Consider the following 20,164-nt stretch of genomic DNA (forward strand, 5'->3'; position numbering starts at 1 on the left):
TATATATGTGTGTGTGTGTGTATTATATTGATAATAGCAATTGTTACATGTTTATGTAGTATAATATACGCTCCACGTATCATAAAATAAATAGGGCAGTTTGAGTTCGAACCATATCTTACCAGTTGATAAATGAGCTATATTTTGTCACATTAATACTATCGACATCAATATTATTCATATATTGGTATATATAATTGATATAAAATTAGAGTCTTACCCTAAAGAAAGAAACTCATTGTCCATAAAATAAAATATTCATTCATTCCCCAAATAAAAATAGACTGTGCATCGTATGAATATAATTACTAAAAACAAGTGACAATGTTAATTTTATTATCGTATGGTGTGGTCGTGTGATGCAATGAATCGAATCCATATAGTAGTGGCCTCGTGCTAAACAATTCCATTCCATAGCATCACGTGGCTTGAGCTGTTTTCCTTTTCCCCCACGATTCCCCTATTTCTATACCAAACGTACAATACAGACACGCCGTTTTTTGTGAGAAAACGGGGAAAACCGTTGGGAGTAGGACGTCCTTTTTCCCGGAAACACCCCACTTCAAGGGTTTATTTATTTGTTATGTATTCTATTTGTTTTTTTTTTAAAAATATTTTCTGAGTTTTCATTTCTCTTGAATAACACGATCTATTTGGGATAAATAATCCTAGTATGTAATAACAAAACTAAAAGAGGATGTCATAAACTATTTTGAATCTTCCAAAAGATTTTCACAACCCACAAAAAGTTATCGACTGTAATCATATGTGATGTATCTTGAACTACAACTATATTTCCGATTTGATATGACATCAGATTAAAATATTCATAAATTTTATATATAATTTATGTGGAATTCGTGTAGTATCCAATAACATAAATCACCCAAAAACTATAGCCGAATAAATTTTATTAATTTGGAGTATTTTTTTGTAATGAATCAAAGAAAGCGTGTAAGCTTACTTACACCAGAAGTGTTGATATGAACCGTTGGGGCTAGTGGTTGTCCTGGCTTGCAATCACACACACAAACAAGAAGTGGAGATTCTTCTTCCTCTTCGTGTTCTACTTCTTCTTCTACTACTATAATCCCCTCAACTACCCTTCCCCAATATTATTTCCGCTTAACTTTCTCTCTCCCATTCCCTCTATCTCTGTATCATTGTCTGCTCCAAGACTTCTTTTTTTTTTTTCTGTGGAAGTTTCTGGTAATCGTTTGTCCAAACAACGTTAACACATTTGGCTTTTAGAGCTTTTGTGGGTTCAACTTGGATTACTGCTAGTCTCTCGATTGCAGTTTGTTTTGTGGTGTTTACGATGGAAGTTAATTCTTCTGGGGAGGATTGTTGTGTAAAAGTCGCTGTTCACATCAGGCCTTTGTTAGGAGATGAAAGGCTTCAGGGGTGTAAGGATTGTGTTACCTTAGCACCTGGGAAGCCTCAGGTACCCTTCACATTTGTTACGAGACATGGTTTTTACTGTGTAGCGGTGAATTTGCTGCAATTTCAAGAAGAATGCAGTGTTGGTGGTAGATAATTGCTTTTTGGCTGTTGGAGTTGATGGTTTCTTAAAGATCTGATTTTTAGTGATTCCAAATTATATACTCCAGAGTTGCATTATAAATACTAAAAATTAAACAAAAACATTTATGACCTTCAAATTTTCTTTTACTTTCGTGGTTCAATGGGTTTTTTAAATCACCTAAAGCAAATACATACGAGCTTGCGAGAAAGAAAGTTTACGGAGTTTTCATCCATGGTGATAGTTTCTATGAATCGGTTTGATGAACTTTAGGATTTATTGTGGGATTTGGTTCTTATGTTTATGTTATTTTTTCTTCTTTAATTTTCGGTTCCCCTTGGGGTGGGGTCCTGTCCAGTATTGCTTCATTTGTAGTCGTTTCGGAATGTTTGTTTAATCACTAGGTTGTTCCATGATTGTGTTACAGGTGCAAATTGGTACGCATTCATTTACATTTGATCATGTTTATGGTAGTACTGGCTCGCCCTCGACTGCAATGTACGATGAATGTGTCGCGCCTTTGGTTGATGGTTTGTTTCAAGGGTACAATGCTACTGTTCTTGCATATGGACAGGTCGGCTTACAATTCGATAATATTTTGATCTACCGAAGGATATTAGCTCTAGATGCTGTCTGTAACTGATTTCTATTCGAATTTTTTCTTGAATGTGACTCAGACAGGATCGGGAAAAACATACACCATGGGTACTAATGTCAAAGATGGACAGCAAAACGGACTAATTCCGAAAGTTATGAATTCTTTGTTCAGCAAGATTGAAACCTTGAAACAAGAGATTGAATTTCAATTACATGTTTCCTTTATTGAGGTTCATATGACCATCCTCTCTTCTTCCTTTAAAGTTTAGACATTTGTTTTCATATGTTGTCGCCATACACACTTTGATTAATGGCATTATTATGTTTGTTGATTATGTGTGTTATCACATGCACGGACAATTTGATGTTATACTTTATTTACTTAGTATATATTTTTGTGTCAACATTATGTAATCTTGTTATTTTTCACCTTAAGATTCATAAAGAAGAAGTGAGAGACCTACTCGACCCCAATTCTGCTAACAAACAAGATATAGCGAATGGACAAGCAGGAAAAATAACTATCCCTGGGAAACCTCCTATACAAATCCGTGAAACATCGGACGGTGTAATTACATTGGCTGGATCAACTGAGTGTAGTGTTAAAACTCTCAAAGAAATGGCCGATTGCCTGGAGCAAGGATCACTGAGCCGTGCAACAGGGAGTACAAATATGAACAATCAGTCAAGGTGTGTGATCTGAATTATGGTATCATTTTTAGATGTATCGTTCAAATATAGAGTAATGTTCTTAAGTTGACAATGATGAAAATCCACTATTCCGGAATTACACGCAATTGCTTTCCATTTAATCTGTTGTAACATTTTATTTCTGATGTTTCATCCGTGCATCAATAAGAAAACGTACGCCATTGCATTGCATCTGTTTAGTTCATTCAACTTCATTCTCGAACATCAGCCTGCGCTTGGCGGAATTTACTCGAGTAATCCATCTATTCCACCTGAATCTTCACTAATTTATTGCCGAGGATAATAATTCCTCCCTCTGTCTGTCTCAGTCGCTCGCATGCCATTTTCACCATTACGATGGAGCAGATGTGCAGCTCTAATGATGGCAATCTAACCGACTGTATGGTTGAAGAGTATCTCTGTGCCAAGTTGCATTTGGTGGATCTTGCTGGATCAGAGCGTGCTAAGAGAACAGGCTCTGATGGTCTACGTTTTAAAGAAGGTGCCTTGGATAACTATATATTTTTTTCTGTTCATGATAGAAGCTTCAATTCACGCCCAGCCATATTTGTGACATGTACCTTGACAGGAGTTCACATTAACAAGGGCCTTCTTGCACTGGGTAATGTTATTAGCGCTCTTGGTGATGAGAAAAAGCGAAAAGAGGGTCTTCATGTACCATATCGGGATAGCAAACTTACTCGGCTACTGCAGGTCCGGGACAAGTTCACCTATGAAATGTTAACATATCTAGCTACGCCACGTAACAGATCTTGTTATTAGATCTGAGATCATACCTGACTGTTAAAATTTTTGCGGTGACAAAACCTGCATTTTCTTTTTTGATCAAATATTTCCTTAAATCTCTAGCTAACAACTCGCTAGTCTTCTGTAAGGAGATATTAATTATGTTTCAAGTTTAAAGGTTTTTTATTATTGGCAGGATTCTCTTGGTGGCAATAGCAGAACTGTAATGATAGGTAATGCAAACAATTTTCAAGTTTGTGAATCAGAAACAATGTCTGTAACTGATTAAGAAGTTGACAAGAAATACCCGTAGAATACTTATCATGTTGTTCTAAGCTCTAAATGACTTGTTTTGCAGCATGCATTAGTCCTGCGGATATAAACGCTGAAGAAACTCTCAACACTCTGAAGTATGCCAATCGTGCTCGAAATATCCAGAATAAACCTGTTGTAAGTGTTGGTCCTGTCTATCTGTTTCTCTCCTTCTTCCTTGTGACATTTTCAACAAATTTAATTGAGGATTATTTCTCTCTCTAAGTTTTTATATTGATATAAATTTGACTTCTTGATGATCAGATTAACCGAGATCCAATATCTAATGAGATGATAAAGATGCGTCAACAATTGGAATATCTACAAGCCGAACTTTGTGGTCGTGGCGGAGGCATTTCCTTTGATGAAATACAGGTGAAGTAAAGTTTCTTTGTTATAGACTTATGGTTACACTAAATTCTGAATGAGTTTACTCCATAATTATAGGTTGAATATCCCTTACAACCCTGATATAAAGATAGACACATAATATANACATGAGGAAGAATTTTAGTTTGAATTAAATCGTGCAGGTTCTCAAGGATCGAATTTCTTGGCTTGAGGCTACCAATGAGGAGCTGAACCGAGAACTTAACGAACTTCGCAAAAAAGGTGGCAGCATTGAGCAATATGATTCTGTTTCTAAAGTATGTAATATCTTCACTTGGTAAATTGTTCATATGTCACTTTGTGAGTATAAATGTTGAAGAGTTTAATTCTGTGATGCAATTGCAGGTTCGTGGAAATGGTTTAATGAAAAGTGAAGGACTCAAAAGGGGATTGCAAAGTATGGAATCATCTGACTATCAAATTAGTGAAGGCAGTATGTCCATACTTCACTTTCTACCAATTTTCTACTTTCTTTAACAAATGATCATAGTTAGCTGGGAAAATTCTAGCACGAATGAAACTATTTTGCAAAACTCAATTCTGGAGTACAGAGAAATTCATTTAACAATAATTTTTGGACTGTGGTTTGGGTTTGTCAATGGTTCAGGTGATCCAGGAGATATGGATGAAGATACAGCCAAAGAGTTGGAGCATACTTGCTTACAAAATAGTATGGATAAAGAACTGAATGAATTAAATCGACAGTTGGAGCAGAAAGAGGTTACATTTATATTTAATGTGTTTATGTTTATTATCTCTGCTTATTCGTCGGTAAAATACATGTGGTAGTCTTAATGTAAAATTTCTTTTGCAGTCGGAAATGAAACTGTTTGGTTGCCCTGACACTGTGGCTCTTAAGCAGCACTTTGGAAAGAAAATTTTGGAACTCGAGGAGGAAAAAAGGACTGTACAGGTCTCATACTGTGAAAAATAATGACTCGAAGAACAGCTCTTTGATAAGATTCAATATTTTAGTATTCCTATTTACCTTTTAAGTTGATGCAGCACGAGAGAGATCGACTTTTGGCAGCAGTTGAAAACCTCTCTGCTAATTCTGATGGACAAGCACAAAAATTGGAAGACATGCATGCACAAAAATTGAAAGTTCTTGAAGCTCAGGTTTTTATTTTACCCATCTCTTTTAAGTTTTATCTGTTTGTCAAATTATATATGTGTTTGTTTTAAGAAATTTTCGATCTCTACTCATCAGATACAAGATCTTAAAAAGAAACAAGAGAACCAAGTTCAACTTTTAAAGCAGAAACAGAAGAGTGATGAAGCTGCTAAAAAGTTGCAAGAGGAAATACAATGCATCAAGGCACAAAAGGTCATATAGTTTTACCCATTTTTGTATAATTATCATACTTTTAAACATTCAATGCCTTCATATTTTTTGGCGTTGCAGGTTCAATTGCAACAACGGATTAAACAAGAAGCTGAACAATTTCGGCAGTGGAAGGCATCTCGAGAGAAGGAACTCCTGCAGGTAATTTTATTGCCATCTGAACAATTAGTCTTGATCAGACATTTTATTTTTTCAAAATGAGTACCATTTTGATACTAATTGATTTAAATTATAACTCCGTTTAGTGTGTCCCCTTTGTAAATTTTACTTCATCAGTTGAGCTTTACTTTGACATACAATGTTGTCATACAGTTAAAGAAGGAAGGCAGAAGAAACGAGTATGAGAGACATAAATTACAAGCGTTGAATCAGCGACAAAAGATGGTGAAAATCTTCTTTATGAACTATGTGTTATTCCGACTTCATTATCTTATTTTGACGTAATTTTGGCCATAAAATTTAATTCTTCCTTGGAGATGCTTGATAATAATTCTGTAAAGGTGGCATTCTTTTGTAATATTGGATTGTATTCCACAAGAATTTGATTGCAGTCTTTTCTGAATTGATTTATTTTAGGTTCTTCAGAGAAAGACTGAAGAAGCCGCAATGGCTACTAAGAGGTTGAAAGAATTGCTGGAAGCACGTAAATCTTCAGCTCGTGACAACTCTGGTATTTGTTTTCCATGGATATTCATTTTTTGTCGTCCATTTGTGTCCCATTTACTATATTTCCTCGAGCCACTTGACAACGCTCTTATGATTTTGGGACCCAATAAGCTATGAACAGCCCTTGTTAATTTTTTATGCTGATGTTCCATCTCTTTCCAGTCACAAGCAATGGACATGGAAATGGAATAAATGGCCAGGTAGTTGCTTTCTCCATCCACGTGACAATCTTTTCTACATAAGTTTTCAAACCATGCGAACTTATATTTTGTTTCTAGAGTAATGAAAAGTCCATGCAGCGATGGATAGATCACGAGCTTGAAGTTATGGTGAATGTTCATGAAGTCCGTTACGAGTATGAGAAGCAAAGTCAAGTGTATGTATACGAGCATTTAAGTTAAAGTTTTTGCTAGCACTTTAGTATATTATGTTATGACCTGATGTATTCTAACAGACGTGTGTTTTCCACATTCATTCAAATATTTTGTAATCTCTTTCTGGAATCGTCTGCAGCCGAGCTGCGTTGGCAGAAGAGCTGGCTGTTTTGAGACAAGTCGAAGAATTTGCTTCAAAGGGAGTTAGCCCCCCTAGAGGAAAAAATGGATTTTCTAGGTGAGATTATGTCCTGAATGAACGTTATATATACTATTTCCTATAGTTGGCCTACTGTAAACCATTTATTAGTACAATATCGTAAGTTTAAAGGTTCTATAAATTACACGGACTGTTTCTTGATTTGTTTCCTATATTTTCAGGGTATCTTCAATGCCACCAAATGCTAGAATGTCAAGAATTGCTTCTCTTGAAAGCATGGTGAATATTTCATCAAATTCACTTGTGGCAATGGCTTCACAGCTTTCCGAGGCGGAAGAACGAGAACGCTGCTCCGCTAGCCGTGGACGATGGAATCAGCTACGTTCTATGGGGGAAGCGAAAAATCTACTGCAGTATATGTTCACTTATCTTGGCGAAGAAAGGTAATAATGGGAAAGTTGATTAGATAGTTCAAACTTTCAGATTTAAAATCAAAATTTAAGGTTTTGATGTCATAAACAGGTGCCAATCATGGGAAAAGGATATTGAAATCAAGGAGATGAAAGAACAGCTAAAAGAACTTGTAGGCTTATTACGACAAAGCGAAGTTAGGAGGAAGGAAGTTGAGAACGAGTTAAAACAAACTGTTGCCATGGCATTGGGGACGCCACCTTCTGTATGATTACTTTTATGCATGTTTCTTTATGATTTTTGTTTCTTTTATGTGCATCTACTTACGTCTCCACCGTTCATTTCCTACAGGGAATCTCCCACAAACATATTGCCGATGACATGGCAGGTTCTTTGTCTCCAATCCCCGTGCCAGCACAGAAACAACTTAAATATACGGCGGGAATTGTCAATGGCTCCGTTAGAGAATTGCCAGCGTTCATGGATCAAACACGAAAGGTTCATTTTCAACTCCTCAACCTCATGTTGCTACATATGGCATTCCATCTAGGCTCATTACTAATGTTTTGGGCTTGTGCAGATGGTGCCGATTGGTCAGTTGTCAATGAAGAAATTAGCACTTGTTGGACATGGTGGAAAACTGTGGAGATGGAAGAGGAGCCATCATCAGTGGTTATTGCAGTTCAAATGGAAGTGGCAAAAACCATGGAGACTTTCAGAATTGATTAGACACAGCGACGAAACAATCATGCGGGCTCGACCTCGTCCTCGTCCTCGTCCTCGTCCACAAGCTTTTCCTGATGTCATGTATAGAAACTGTCACTAGCTTGTATATCTCCACCACGCTTATTCTTTCCTTTGGTTCCAGACCTCAACACACGGCACTGGGATGTATTTTGAAATAAATGCCGGTAAATCTAAATCTAATGCATCACAATTTTTATTGTTTTCTTGATATTTAGTAGGATTGCCGCCTTCCAATCTGCTTATCTGATAAACTGAATTGCAGGGGAGGTACAATTGGAAGTTGGGAAGTAGCCTGTAGCCTTTTTGGTAAAAATGAGTATGAAAGAGGAACATATTTTTTGAGACCTTACGAATCTAGTAGATGTGTAAATTCATCTGTGGCAACTCGTGAAATTTTGAAGGGATCAACCAGGGCAAAATTCTGATGCATCATCAGCGGAAATTTTAGTGTGTGTGAAATGTTTTTTTTTTTTTGGCTTTTGCAAGGTTTTCTTTTTCCTGATTCTTTCTTTGTGGAGGATAATTGGCCCTGTGTATATTGTGTATAACAACAGAATGCGGTGCAAAATCACTTAGTTTTAGGAAAGATGGTCCTTTTCTTAACGTGTGTTCAGCACTTCTGTGTTTTGCTGTAAATTGTAATAGTGATGATTGAAGAAACTTCATTCAATTATATTACACAAAATGTTTATAAGATTATTTAGAATATGCAACACCATGTCCCCGATTTTGCGACAGAAGAAAGTAAGATATTGCTCTTTCCGTTGATTGCTGACGAGATTTCCATATTGTAATATAAAGCTGCTTCGATCCGAATACGGGCCGACCCTCAGCAATTGTAATGAAGTTCCCTAAGCATCTGGTTTAATCTTGTGCGGTGGACATCCATGTCTCTGGAGATGGTCCAGTAACTCCAGTTTGTGAAGCAATGGACTCAGCAATAGCACACTCGAAAAAGAGTGAAGCCACTCAGCAGCAGCTCTTGTTTATGTACAGGACATGAGAATATCAACAATTTGTATGTAAGCGTAAACAGAAAATATCCACAACAAAATTGATCGCAAATGCAATCGACGACGTACGTATATGTACTTGTATGTAAACGATAAATAGTATTGACAGTAACAAATGGAATGTGTCATTTTAATGATTAATGGATATTAAACAAGCTGCGGCTCGTTCTGGTCCCTCCTCGAAAAGTCTTCAGCAGACAACACAAATCTGAGCTGGGCTGCATCAATAAGTGGATGTGACGGCGCCCTTGATAAACATGTTTTGTATATCATCAAGACAATTAAAAAATAATTCAGAAAACATAGGATGCGTTAGCATGACATAAAGACTTACCTAGGACGCATATAAAGAATCAAAATTTGCCACTAACTTATTTGTCATGCACGTTATCCACACAATACACCAAATATACTCCCTGAAAAAAACCTTAATAAAATGCTCTAATTGCCTTGCTCTACCGACCAAGGCGCCGAAAATTAGAAATGGAAAACTCCGACACTGCCTACTGTGAAATTTACACTATATAAAGTGATAATCTCTTTTGCATAGCAACTCTGCATTCTTTGTTGAGTCCCTTCTTATTTCACTTTCCTCTCTCAGTTAACTGCAGAAAGATTAAACTAAATAAAATGCAGAAATGTTTGGTCCGATTAGTTGAAGTTCTGATCTTTATCTGCATGATCCTACTTATTGCCCTGGATGTCAATATACAAGTTCGCTGTCAAAAAGTACTTGAAGTAGGCAGTGGCGGTGGTGGGGTGGTAAAACTACAAACAACACAGCCACCAGCACCTTCTCCTTCACAGGTCTCTTCTCTTTTTGCTGATGAAAGGCTTGCTGTAGTGTATCCTGTCATCCAAAAATTCAAGAACCTCATAATTTCCGATCCATTAAACATCACAGCCACCTGGATCGGCACTGATATATGCAGTTACAAGGGATTTTACTGTGATGTCCCTCCGGATAACAAATCCGCCATCGCACTTGCTTCCATTGATTTCAGTGGATTCCAATTATCAGCACCAACCCTCGACGGGTTTCTTGATCAGCTCCCCGATATAGCTCTTTTCCATGCAAATTCCAACAGATTTTCAGGAACAATTTCTCCAAACATTTCCAAGCTACCCTATCTCTACGAGTTAGACGTAAGTAACAACCTGTTATCAGGGCCATTTCCCACAGCCATTGTAGGCATGAACGGCCTGTCTTTCTTGGACATACGGTTCAATTTCTTCACCGGTTCGGTCCCGTCCCAACTTTTCACGAAAGACCTCGACGTAGTATTCATTAACAACAACAATTTCTTGACCAGGCTGCCTGAAAACATCGGCAACGCAAATGTTCTTTACCTCACCTTAGCTAATAACAAGTTTTTCGGCCCAATCCCACATAGCATTTCCAGGGTTTTCTCAAGTTTAACGGAGGTTCTGCTCCTCAACAATTTACTAAGCGGCTGCCTGCCTTACGAACTAGGATTCTTGAAACAGGTTACTTTATTTGACGCTGGAAACAATCTTCTAACCGGGCTGTTGCCATTTTCTCTGGGATGCTTGCAAAAGCTGGAGATTCTAAATTTTGCTGGCAATCTGTTGTATGGAAATGTGCCTGAAGTTCTATGCAGCTTAAGAAACTTGGTTAATCTTTCGCTGTCGGATAACTATTTCACGCACGTTGGTCCCATTTGTTTGAAACTCGTCAAGAATGGCGTGCTTGATGTGAGAAAAAATTGTATTCCTGGTCTGCCATTACAGAGATCAGTGGCACAATGTGCAGCATTTTTCGCACGTCCGAGGTATTGTCCCTATACTGCAACATATGTACATATGCCTTGTTGGGTTCCTCAACCTAACTCTGCGCCATTGGCCGGCCTTTCTGAATTGGCTCCCTCACCACTTCCTTAGGCATCTTCTTGTTCTAATCAATCTTGATTTTCAGTGTTAATGCCAGTGCCTGTTAAATATCCGCGTAAACCAACAAGATTAGTAGTCAATTCTACTTGCATGTAGCGTTATTTCTCAAATGAAACATCTATAAATTAAGAAATGAACCATGCATAGATTAAGGTTGTGTGTGCATTATCGACAAAATTCAAATAAGATCCTTTCACAAATAAAATCATCTTCGTCCAAATCAAATTAATCAATCAATCTAATCACAATCTATTATTTTACTAAAAAAATATAACTTCCGTTTTTGTCAATAAAATATTCGATTTTTGTGTATTAATGTTCATTTGTGATATGTTTATGTAGTGATTATTATGTCGGTCCCTCAGCTTTTCAGCCTTTTACGGTTTCACCCAAATCAGCAATAGTTCAAATAATTTAACCATCTAATCACGGAAAAAAAATTAGAAAAAAAAGATTTTAGTCACATATAAATTGTGGCCCCAACTCATAATACTCATAATATCAATATTATATTTAAAATTAATAATTGAAGTGTTTGTATAATTTATTTAGCTATAGTAGTTCAATCAAACATACTACACATTAGACATAATAACGTACAAATTCTGGACTAGATATGATAATACATAAAATCAAATATAATACTTTCATTTTCTTATTTCCTCTTGTTTAGGTTATAGTACTTCAACATCTGTCAATTACAATAATAGAGAGGACCTAAATTTGATTTACTTAATATAACAAGTCGAAATATGATATAGTTGCCTAATATTTCAATATGATGTATCTCGAGAAGAAAATAGTAGATGCTATATATAAAATCAAAGTGAGGTCAATACGAATGCAATAATTGTATTGGTTTCTAGAGTGAATATCGTAGGTTAAAGAGTTATCTCTTACCAACATTCGGTGTAGCACTTTTTCTCATATATTCACATTGATTCATTATAATTGATTATTTTCGACCCAAAGTGAACTCACATTTTTGGATCGAAGTCATGTTGTTCAGATGAACCATATACCCGGGTTGATAACCCACTATTATTGGACTCACTTTTCAGGTCGAAGACGCGTTGTCTAGTTGACATAATTTCCCGTACATGACTGTTGTTCAAGGCTTTAATAAAAAGTCATTAATCCATTCATTAACAGTAGTTTATAAATAATTGAAATTCAATAATATCCTCACAGTATCAAACATTCATTAGAATATGATAAATGTGAGTTTCAATGTGATGCATTATCTAATAAAAAGAATGGAAATTTTATCATAAATGTTAGGAAAAATACCAAAAAACTATAAAGAAAAAAATCTGGTAGTAACTTGTTTTCTTAATCCGATTGCTTCAATAATCCCTAGAATAATAATTTTTGTGATGTTATGTGTATTAGTAATTAAGTTTACTAGATATTTGACTACCATAATGTATGTTCAAACTTTTAGTCAGAATTGATTTTGATACTATATAATATTGTACAAAAAAATTTATAATAAATTTTAAATCATCTCAAAAAACATATATGAAAATTTTAAAGTAGGTGTATCTTACTTAGTTCTACACTTTCTGTTAAGAAAAGTTCTAGAAATTCCAAAACTATTTTGTCCAGATTGCGTATTTTCAAGCTAGTCTTCAACAAGTTTGGTTACCGAGAAAAGGTGGCTTCCTTGAATGTTTCCGTTCATCGGTCAGAACTTTGGTGCATTAGAGATCATGATGAACAACTTTTATTTTATATTTATGTCCAGAAACAGTGTGCATGATAGTAAAATATAAGCATCAAAACAGTTTTTAAACCTTTAAAAAAAACAATCGATAGAATTTTGGTTGTCAAAAAAATCATAAGAAATCGTATACTGATCGAGTGGAAAAACTTTGAAATTTTAACTCAAGGCCTAAAATCAGTGCAGATACCTTCGATCATGGTTAGTTTTTAAAAAGACATGGCGCGTGGAAGGCACGTGGCACCATGCCGAAACGTGGGGTTTATATGTATATATATTTTATGTTAATTTCATACCTCCGACTTTGGGGTAGTGTTACATAAATAATGTAATCAGAATTGTAAATAGGATTAACATTTTTTTCAAAATAGATTTGAAATGTTCCCACTGCTTTACTTCTAGCTTCTCATAAATCAATTTTCATAAAGCAAAAAATTGTGTGAGACGGTCTCACGGGTCGTATTTGTGAGACGGATCTCTTATTTGGGTCATCCATGAAAAAATATTACTTTTATGCTAAGAGTATTACTTTTTATTGTGAATATGGGTAGGGTTGACCCGCCTCACAGATTAAAATCCGTGAGACCCACTCATTTCATAAAGTGTTTGGAAGAAAAAGGAGCAAACTAATTTCTTTTTCGGTTGAGATTTCTTTATTTAAAAGGTTGTTTTTTCTCGTTTACTTATGAAATCTCCTTTTATCTGATTCAAAAATCATCCATTTTTCGATGCTGATTTTTGGCAATTCAAGATTTTCTCATTCCTTAAAATTTTCTTCCGTAACATATGGAAATATTATAATATTATTAAAAAAAAAAGGCCATTCACAAATTCCACCTTTGTATGCTTTAAATTTAATGGTGCTCTTTTTATCGTGTTTAATTAATTTAATTTAATATATTCGAATAAATAGGAGCTCCACTTAGTAAGCATCTTTAGTAAATTGAAAGCTACCATTCGAGAAATCAGAAGTCAAAAGGTTTTGAAAAAAAGGCAATAAATTAACTTCTTTCTAATAGTGTACGGTCATTGACTAATTTTCCAACCTTTTTTTTTTTTGTTTTGAAAAAATAATAACATGTGCATATATACTTATATATGGGATGATATGCTAGAATATAAGAGAATAGGATCCAAATTAATTAACTACAAGAAAATTGAATAAGATGTGATTAAATGTGAGGATCCGATCAAAAAAATTAGTAGACGATCTCATATCTATATTCATGAGACGAATCGATCTAATCCGTAACTACAATGAACATAAAAATAATATTTTTAAAAGAAAATTTTGACATAATGTATAAAGTTAAAAGGAAGATACTGGAAGAGTACACACATCTGTTTATTTCAATAAAATTATATTATGTATAATTAGAATTCATTTTATGATATTAATATTATTAAATTGTCTCATACTTGTATCATCGACTATGGGTCCGATCGAAGTTCCTATCGAGAGGAAGTAGAAGTGATCGGTATTATATTTTAGATTGAAACTTTAGGTTCTATTGCGACGAGACAATTGACATAATTAAAGCATTAATTGAAATTAATTGTCTTTTCGCAATGGAACTTATGTATCCTACGCATGTAAGAAAAGAAACAAACTCTTTTATTAAAAGAATGGAAAATTGCAACTTTACAAATTACATGCATAGGATACTCAACAGGTGTATTTTTATTTTTTCAAATCACATAATAATAATTTTTAAAAAAAAATTGACTGTATCTTGATGGGTCGTCCTCAATCTTTAACGCATGTGACAGCTCCAAAATCTATAAAGATTTAACTTTAAATAATACACACATGTATCTAAGGTCAAGGTTACATAATATTTAATATTAAATAAAAACAACAACAATCCAGGGAAGGAATAAAAATCTTTCCGGATTTAATTTTAAAAAAAAATTGTTATATGATCGCGCAATTCAATTTTGTGTGACATATCTTTTATCCGATTTGACCCTAAAAAATATTAATTTTAATAATAAAAATATTAATTTTTATTTTAGATATTGTTCTAATCGATCTGTCTCTTAAATATAAATTTATTATATGATATATTTATTTCAGTTAAAACAAGGAGAAGTTGGTGAAAAATCCCCGATCAAAATATTTCTTTGGGTTCACTCCCTACCCACAAAATTGTGGTACTATGTCATACAAAATGTGGTACACTTCATGTGGAAATGTGGTACTAAAAAGTACCCAGAGACTGAACACAAAAAAAATCGACCACTGATGACTGAAGACCAATTTCCAAACAACTCCATGACACTGTTTCCCTCGTGATCTCCGAGTTAACTGACACCTGCGACATCTACGCTGAATGGTCAATCCGTAAAAAGTCAACAAATCCGACAATCCTGTGATTTTTGTGCTCATCCAACCTCTCAAATATCAAACCCCATTAAATTTTATAATACAAAATAAATTAATAAATATAATTGATATATATATATATATATTTGCTTCATCTTGTTTTGTTTCTATCAGGCTTGATCAAATCGAACGAGGACACAACTATATTATAAATAATTGTAATTATGTGTTCAATATCATTAATATTTTTATATCTTATTTTAAGCTTTACTTTTACCTTTTGTTTTTGGAGAAAAAATCGTAAAAATCTATTTAATAAAGTACTTTTAACATAAAATTTTCAATATAAACATAGAAAATGATATACATTCATCCACACTATAAGTAAGTTTGGTTAGAGGAGTCAATAGATTTAAAATATTTTTTTTAAAAAAAATAGTGTTTGGTTCATAAAAAACACTTTAAAAAATATTTTTAAAAATTAGAAATTTTCACTTTTTAGCTTCACTTCTACTTGTTTTTAAAAATAAAAATAAAAATATTTTTTGACATTTATGTACGCAACACATGCAACCGATAGCTAAAATATTATTATTTCACAAAAAAATGAGTCCATGGATATCACAATCAAATTTAATAACATTTATCCCAAAAGTTCAAGTTTTATTAGCTCATACCCTCCAACTACCATTACTCAAAAAATGGTCTTGCATTTTATTATTATTGAGGGGATGTTTACACGACGGATGCAAAACCTTATAATTATTATTTAAAAATAAATAAATGATTTAGTCAGAATATTACTTTTTAGCAACAATTGTACGTGGGGATATGTATCATCTTATACTTTATATTAATTAATTTGATTTTTAAAGTTCACAATTCTTTTATCTTCTTTTCCATATTTTGATTTGGTTCTATTAAATGACAATATCATCGTGACTACATATTTCGATTTGTCAAAGGAAAAAAAGAAAAGTAAAGAAAAGAAAGAGAGACTCAACCAGATGAAATCCAATACGTTTAAAAGTTGACTCGATAAGATTTCGAGGTACAATTTAGATGGATGCCATTGGTTAATAAATAATTAAACTTGGCCTGCAATATGTATATATATATACATTATATAAACTCGTGTTTTTGAATGATAATTTAAATATACACACATATTTTTCAACGACTTCCAGAAAAATGGAACTTGTAGAAGTTGGCAATAAAGAACTTGAAAATCGAATAAAGAAATTGCCAACAATGGGATCACAATCAACTCAGATATATTTGACATTTTGAAGAACAAATTAAAGAAACCCCCACGATTCAATTCCCAAAAAAAAAATTTAATCTTTTTCCGCGCTATGGACGGTGGTGATTAGACTTTTCCTATCTACAGCCGTTGATGATGGGGAATTTTGTGTTTAAGATGATTCAAGAACTAGTGCAGGTTGTGCTTCTGTAGTGGAATGAGCATGATTGTGTTCTCCTTCATAAGTTACTATAAGCATTGTCGGATCATCGAAAGCCCGTTCTACATGCTTTCGGGCAGGGCAACCTCTGACGCTGCTACATTTGTAATATCCCCTGCAAATTATTTACAATCCAAATTCAATGATAATAACCTGTAAGTATATATCGATCAGGGGTGGGTAAATAAAAATCTTGAAAGTGTAATATAAAATTACCTAGGATGCGGGGAACCCTTGATGGGCTTTTGACCATATTTCCTCCAAGAGTAATCATCCGGTGGAATATCAGCCATCTTCATGCTTATAGCTGGAATCCTCACGACTCTTTTCAACCTTGATTTCCTGTCGACTCGAAATATCAAGGATTGAAAACTCATCTACCAAATAAATCTAAATCAGCGACAATTTTATTGTACGTTTCCTAAGAGTTGACTTTGAGCTTACTTTTTCTTGGGACAATGGCAACGACTCCCAGTCGACCCGCCCCCGCACTTGTTGTTGGAATCGTCCATGGAGCTGCACTTCCGTTTAAAAGACGAACTCGAGAGAGGCGGACGGCCGGCGGAGGAAACCTGCGACAGATTTGTGATTTGAAATCCCGAAGACATCGATGGCTGTAAGCTGTCGGTGTCTCCGGTCAACGAAGACATAAAAGAAGTCACCGGCGAGGCGAAGTTGATGGTGGTTGAAGTCTCTTTCCTCTCGAACGAGCCATTCCTCACCAGCTTCTGGTAGTGGTTCGGCAGCGGCGGAAGCCGCTGGACAGGATTCGGGCAGTAAATTTTCGTGCTCGAAGCATTATCCACCGGCTTTGGAGCTTGGGACGGTGGTCCAACCGATTCCAGAACCGGCTCTATCTTCTTGTTTTCGGGAACTGGGCCTCGGCGAAATCTCGCGTGTCCGGTTCTGGTCCGATCGAGCAAAGTGATGAATTTCTTAAATTTGTTGACCGCGACATCGGCCACTGCGCGGCAATCTACGGCGGCGATGGGATCTGTGTGGAAATTTTTTGCGTTGGCGAGAATTCTCACAAGCTTATCGACGCTCTGAAGACCAGCGTCGGCAGCTTCTCTGGCGGCGTTCTCTTCCATCTTGGCGATGAAACTGAAGCCCGGCATTAAATCTACGGCCATCTTTCACCAAACCATTCAAGAGAGAGAGAGAATCTAAGGTTAGAAATCAAAACGACGGAGCTGCTAAAATAGGGAGATAAAATAAGCTGTTCTGGAAGAGTCAAACTGCTCTATTTTTATAAAATTATAAATTATAAATTATAAATTATAAATTATATTATATTATATTATATTATGTTATATTATATTATATTAATTATTATAATTATATTATTATATATATGTGTGTGTATATATATATATATATAATATAATTATAATTTTCATTTTCCCAAATTTTTTAAAATCTCAAATTTTCAAACCCTTTTTTTTAATACAATAATTGGGGGATGAAGCTTGAAGAAACTAGTAACCCTATCAAATACTGGATATTAAGTAGATATGTCTCACTATAGTATTTAAAAATTATCTATTCAAATAAAAAATTACAAAAAAAACAAAATACAATATATAATAATTTTATATTGTTATTTATTATGATTATGCATAAAAATCACCAACAAATAGTTACAACTATTTTGTGTAACTATTTTATACTTGACTCTTTGAAATTTGTTTTTTTAATATTATATTTTATCTCTCATTTTATTTAAAGTATTATTAAAATATGTAACATCTTCGGCGAACAACTACATATAACATTCTATACTGCTAAACCGATGAAAACAAACGATCTCATGGAGTTTAAGTCAATAAATTTCATAGTACACACGAATAATGTGTTAGCGGGATTATATTTTAGGGTGCATCTCATGTGAGACCGTCTCACGGATCTTAATCTGTGAGACGAGTCAACACTATCCATATTCACAATATAAAGTAATACTCTTAGCATAAAAAGTAATACTTTTTCATGGATAACCCAAATAAGAGATCCGTCTCACAAATACGACCGGTGAGACCGTCTCACACAAGTTTTTGCCTATATTTTAAACTAAGAATCGAAACAAACCAATTTCCTATTCTTAATCTAGAATGTAAATTATATTAATTAAAAATTTTATTTTATTTAATCGAACTGATAAAATGAATAATGCCAAGAATTTAATTCAATTCATAAATTAATATGTGTGGAGCAATAGTTGGTGTCCAGTCATATCTTTACACGTCATCCATCCATTGACTAACTTTACAGTTGTGTGTGAAGAAAGTCAAAAAGGTTACCGGGTTCATGAGGCGTTGCGTTGGAGTAAAGGAGGGTAGAATCGGAAAGTTAGGTCGGTTGGTGCCAGTGAGGTACAGTTGACCTTTTAACTGCTTTAAATACAAAAGTCTATTTTGGTAGGGAAACCCCCCCATAATAACCAAATCACTCTATTTTTTTTATTTATTCAATANATTCTGCACGGGAGTTGAGAAAATGAAAATTAAATAAAGACAACCGACTCATCCATTTAAACTTTTTTTTTGATAATTTATAATTTCGAGTAAGAAAATCAATTGTAATAAATATTTTATAAATAAAAAAAACCTTGATTCAAAGAGTCTATGATTTTTTTTTGATTTGATAACTCAATCTAAGATGTTTAATTACATATTAAGTTTATGATTATCGATTAATCGGGAAATTTGTCTCATGTTGAGTTATAATACCTTTTTCCATAATAATATAATAATTCAGTGGTGGACATCGTTTGGGTTAACTAGATTGTTTACCAATTGAGGATAAACATACCGCAGTATTTATTGACAATTGAGTTATGAATAAAATAATATATGATCCAGATGATATGGTTGAGCACTTTTGAGCTTGAATTCATTATTCATATCAAAAAAATTATTGCTATCATTACCTAAACTTTAGTTAGGCATTACATCCAACATAAAGGACAAATCTGATTTTAGTGGATTTTTAATTCATCCATTAATTTAAGTCTCGTGTTTTTTTTTTACAAAAAAAACTTATAATTTTATTAATAACGAAAAAAGTTATTGATTACAAGTTTTACTAACCAAATGGAAAAATCACAAATCCGTCATACAAAAAGTGAAGGGGAATAAATAGCAAAAGAAGCGAGCGAGTGTGCAACGTCATTCGCCTTGCGCATAACATATTCTAGATTTAAATGACCTTGAGCTGCCAGGATGTTTATGATGTTTGCAGCAATAGCTCCAATTTTATTCCGTTGGGCAAGTGACTACTTGCACTGCCAACAGAGAGTATGATGTAACCTGTTTTATCCTTAAATTTTTGTTATGTATCAATTGAATCCCTTCATCAATAACAATGAGTTCTGCATCTACCACTGATAGATGTTATATAATCTGCTTCTCAAAAGCCACGAATGTTCTAAATCTGGAACGAGTCTCAAGTTCGATATATAATTATAACAAATTCTTTCCAAACAACAACAACAACAATAATAATAATAATAATAATAATTTCTCAAATAAATCGGCTTTCAATTGTATGGAGACGGAGCAAATGAATAAAGCTAATGTCCATTGGGCCTTTAGGATCGATAATAACACGTATAGCAAAAAAAAAAAAAAAAGGGCATGGGTCCTAAGCCTAAAATCACATGAATTGACTAATTATGGGAGGCCCACCCAAACAAAACATTGATGATGTGTTGTAGGAGGAAATATCTTGAAAATGATTTTATAATTAAACCAAAGTTGTTGAAAATAGAT

At 34.3% G+C, this 20,164-nt stretch overlaps 3 protein-coding genes across 5 annotated transcripts; 2 read left to right on the top strand and 1 right to left on the bottom strand.

Annotated features, from left to right (window-relative positions):
- Positions 1-1,192: 1,192 nt before the first annotated feature.
- Positions 1,193-8,104, top strand: LOC140982430 (kinesin-like protein KIN-4A). 3 transcript variants are annotated; one of them, XM_073448928.1, is made up of 25 exons: positions 1,193-1,444; positions 1,950-2,096; positions 2,200-2,349; positions 2,556-2,809; positions 3,139-3,311; positions 3,399-3,523; positions 3,753-3,789; positions 3,915-4,006; positions 4,133-4,243; positions 4,402-4,515; positions 4,604-4,691; positions 4,866-4,978; positions 5,073-5,171; positions 5,264-5,377; positions 5,469-5,585; positions 5,664-5,744; positions 5,916-5,987; positions 6,180-6,273; positions 6,432-6,469; positions 6,548-6,645; positions 6,783-6,881; positions 7,025-7,246; positions 7,326-7,479; positions 7,566-7,712; positions 7,795-8,104. In XM_073448928.1, the coding sequence occupies exons 1-25, from the start codon at positions 1,319-1,321 to the stop codon at positions 8,038-8,040; spliced, it is 3,111 nt and encodes a 1,036-aa protein (XP_073305029.1). In that variant the 5' UTR covers positions 1,193-1,318; the 3' UTR covers positions 8,041-8,104. The 3 variants fall into 3 exon arrangements, with proteins under 3 accessions (XP_073305029.1, XP_073305030.1, XP_073305031.1); XM_073448929.1 differs by having other exon boundaries at positions 6,569-6,645; XM_073448930.1 differs by lacking the exon at positions 1,193-1,444 and having other exon boundaries at positions 1,958-2,096; positions 2,204-2,349.
- Positions 8,105-9,332: 1,228 nt separating this feature from the next.
- Positions 9,333-10,935, top strand: LOC140982432 (uncharacterized protein At4g06744-like). The gene has a single exon (XM_073448931.1). The coding sequence runs from the start codon at positions 9,605-9,607 to the stop codon at positions 10,874-10,876; it is 1,272 nt and encodes a 423-aa protein (XP_073305032.1). The 5' UTR covers positions 9,333-9,604; the 3' UTR covers positions 10,877-10,935.
- Positions 10,936-16,148: 5,213 nt separating this feature from the next.
- LOC140982272 (probable WRKY transcription factor 7) lies at positions 16,149-17,617 on the bottom strand. The gene is made up of 3 exons (XM_073448732.1): positions 16,842-17,617; positions 16,614-16,739; positions 16,149-16,512 (listed from the first exon to the last, which is right to left on the bottom strand). Exons 1-3 carry the CDS (start codon positions 17,528-17,530, stop codon positions 16,350-16,352), a joined length of 978 nt encoding a protein of 325 aa, XP_073304833.1. The 5' UTR covers positions 17,531-17,617; the 3' UTR covers positions 16,149-16,349.
- Between the last annotated feature and the right edge of the window lie 2,547 nt (positions 17,618-20,164).

The sequence above is a fragment of the Primulina huaijiensis genome, chromosome 8 (assembly GCF_012295235.1).
Source record: "Primulina huaijiensis isolate GDHJ02 chromosome 8, ASM1229523v2, whole genome shotgun sequence".
Taxonomy (NCBI): domain Eukaryota; kingdom Viridiplantae; phylum Streptophyta; class Magnoliopsida; order Lamiales; family Gesneriaceae; genus Primulina; species Primulina huaijiensis.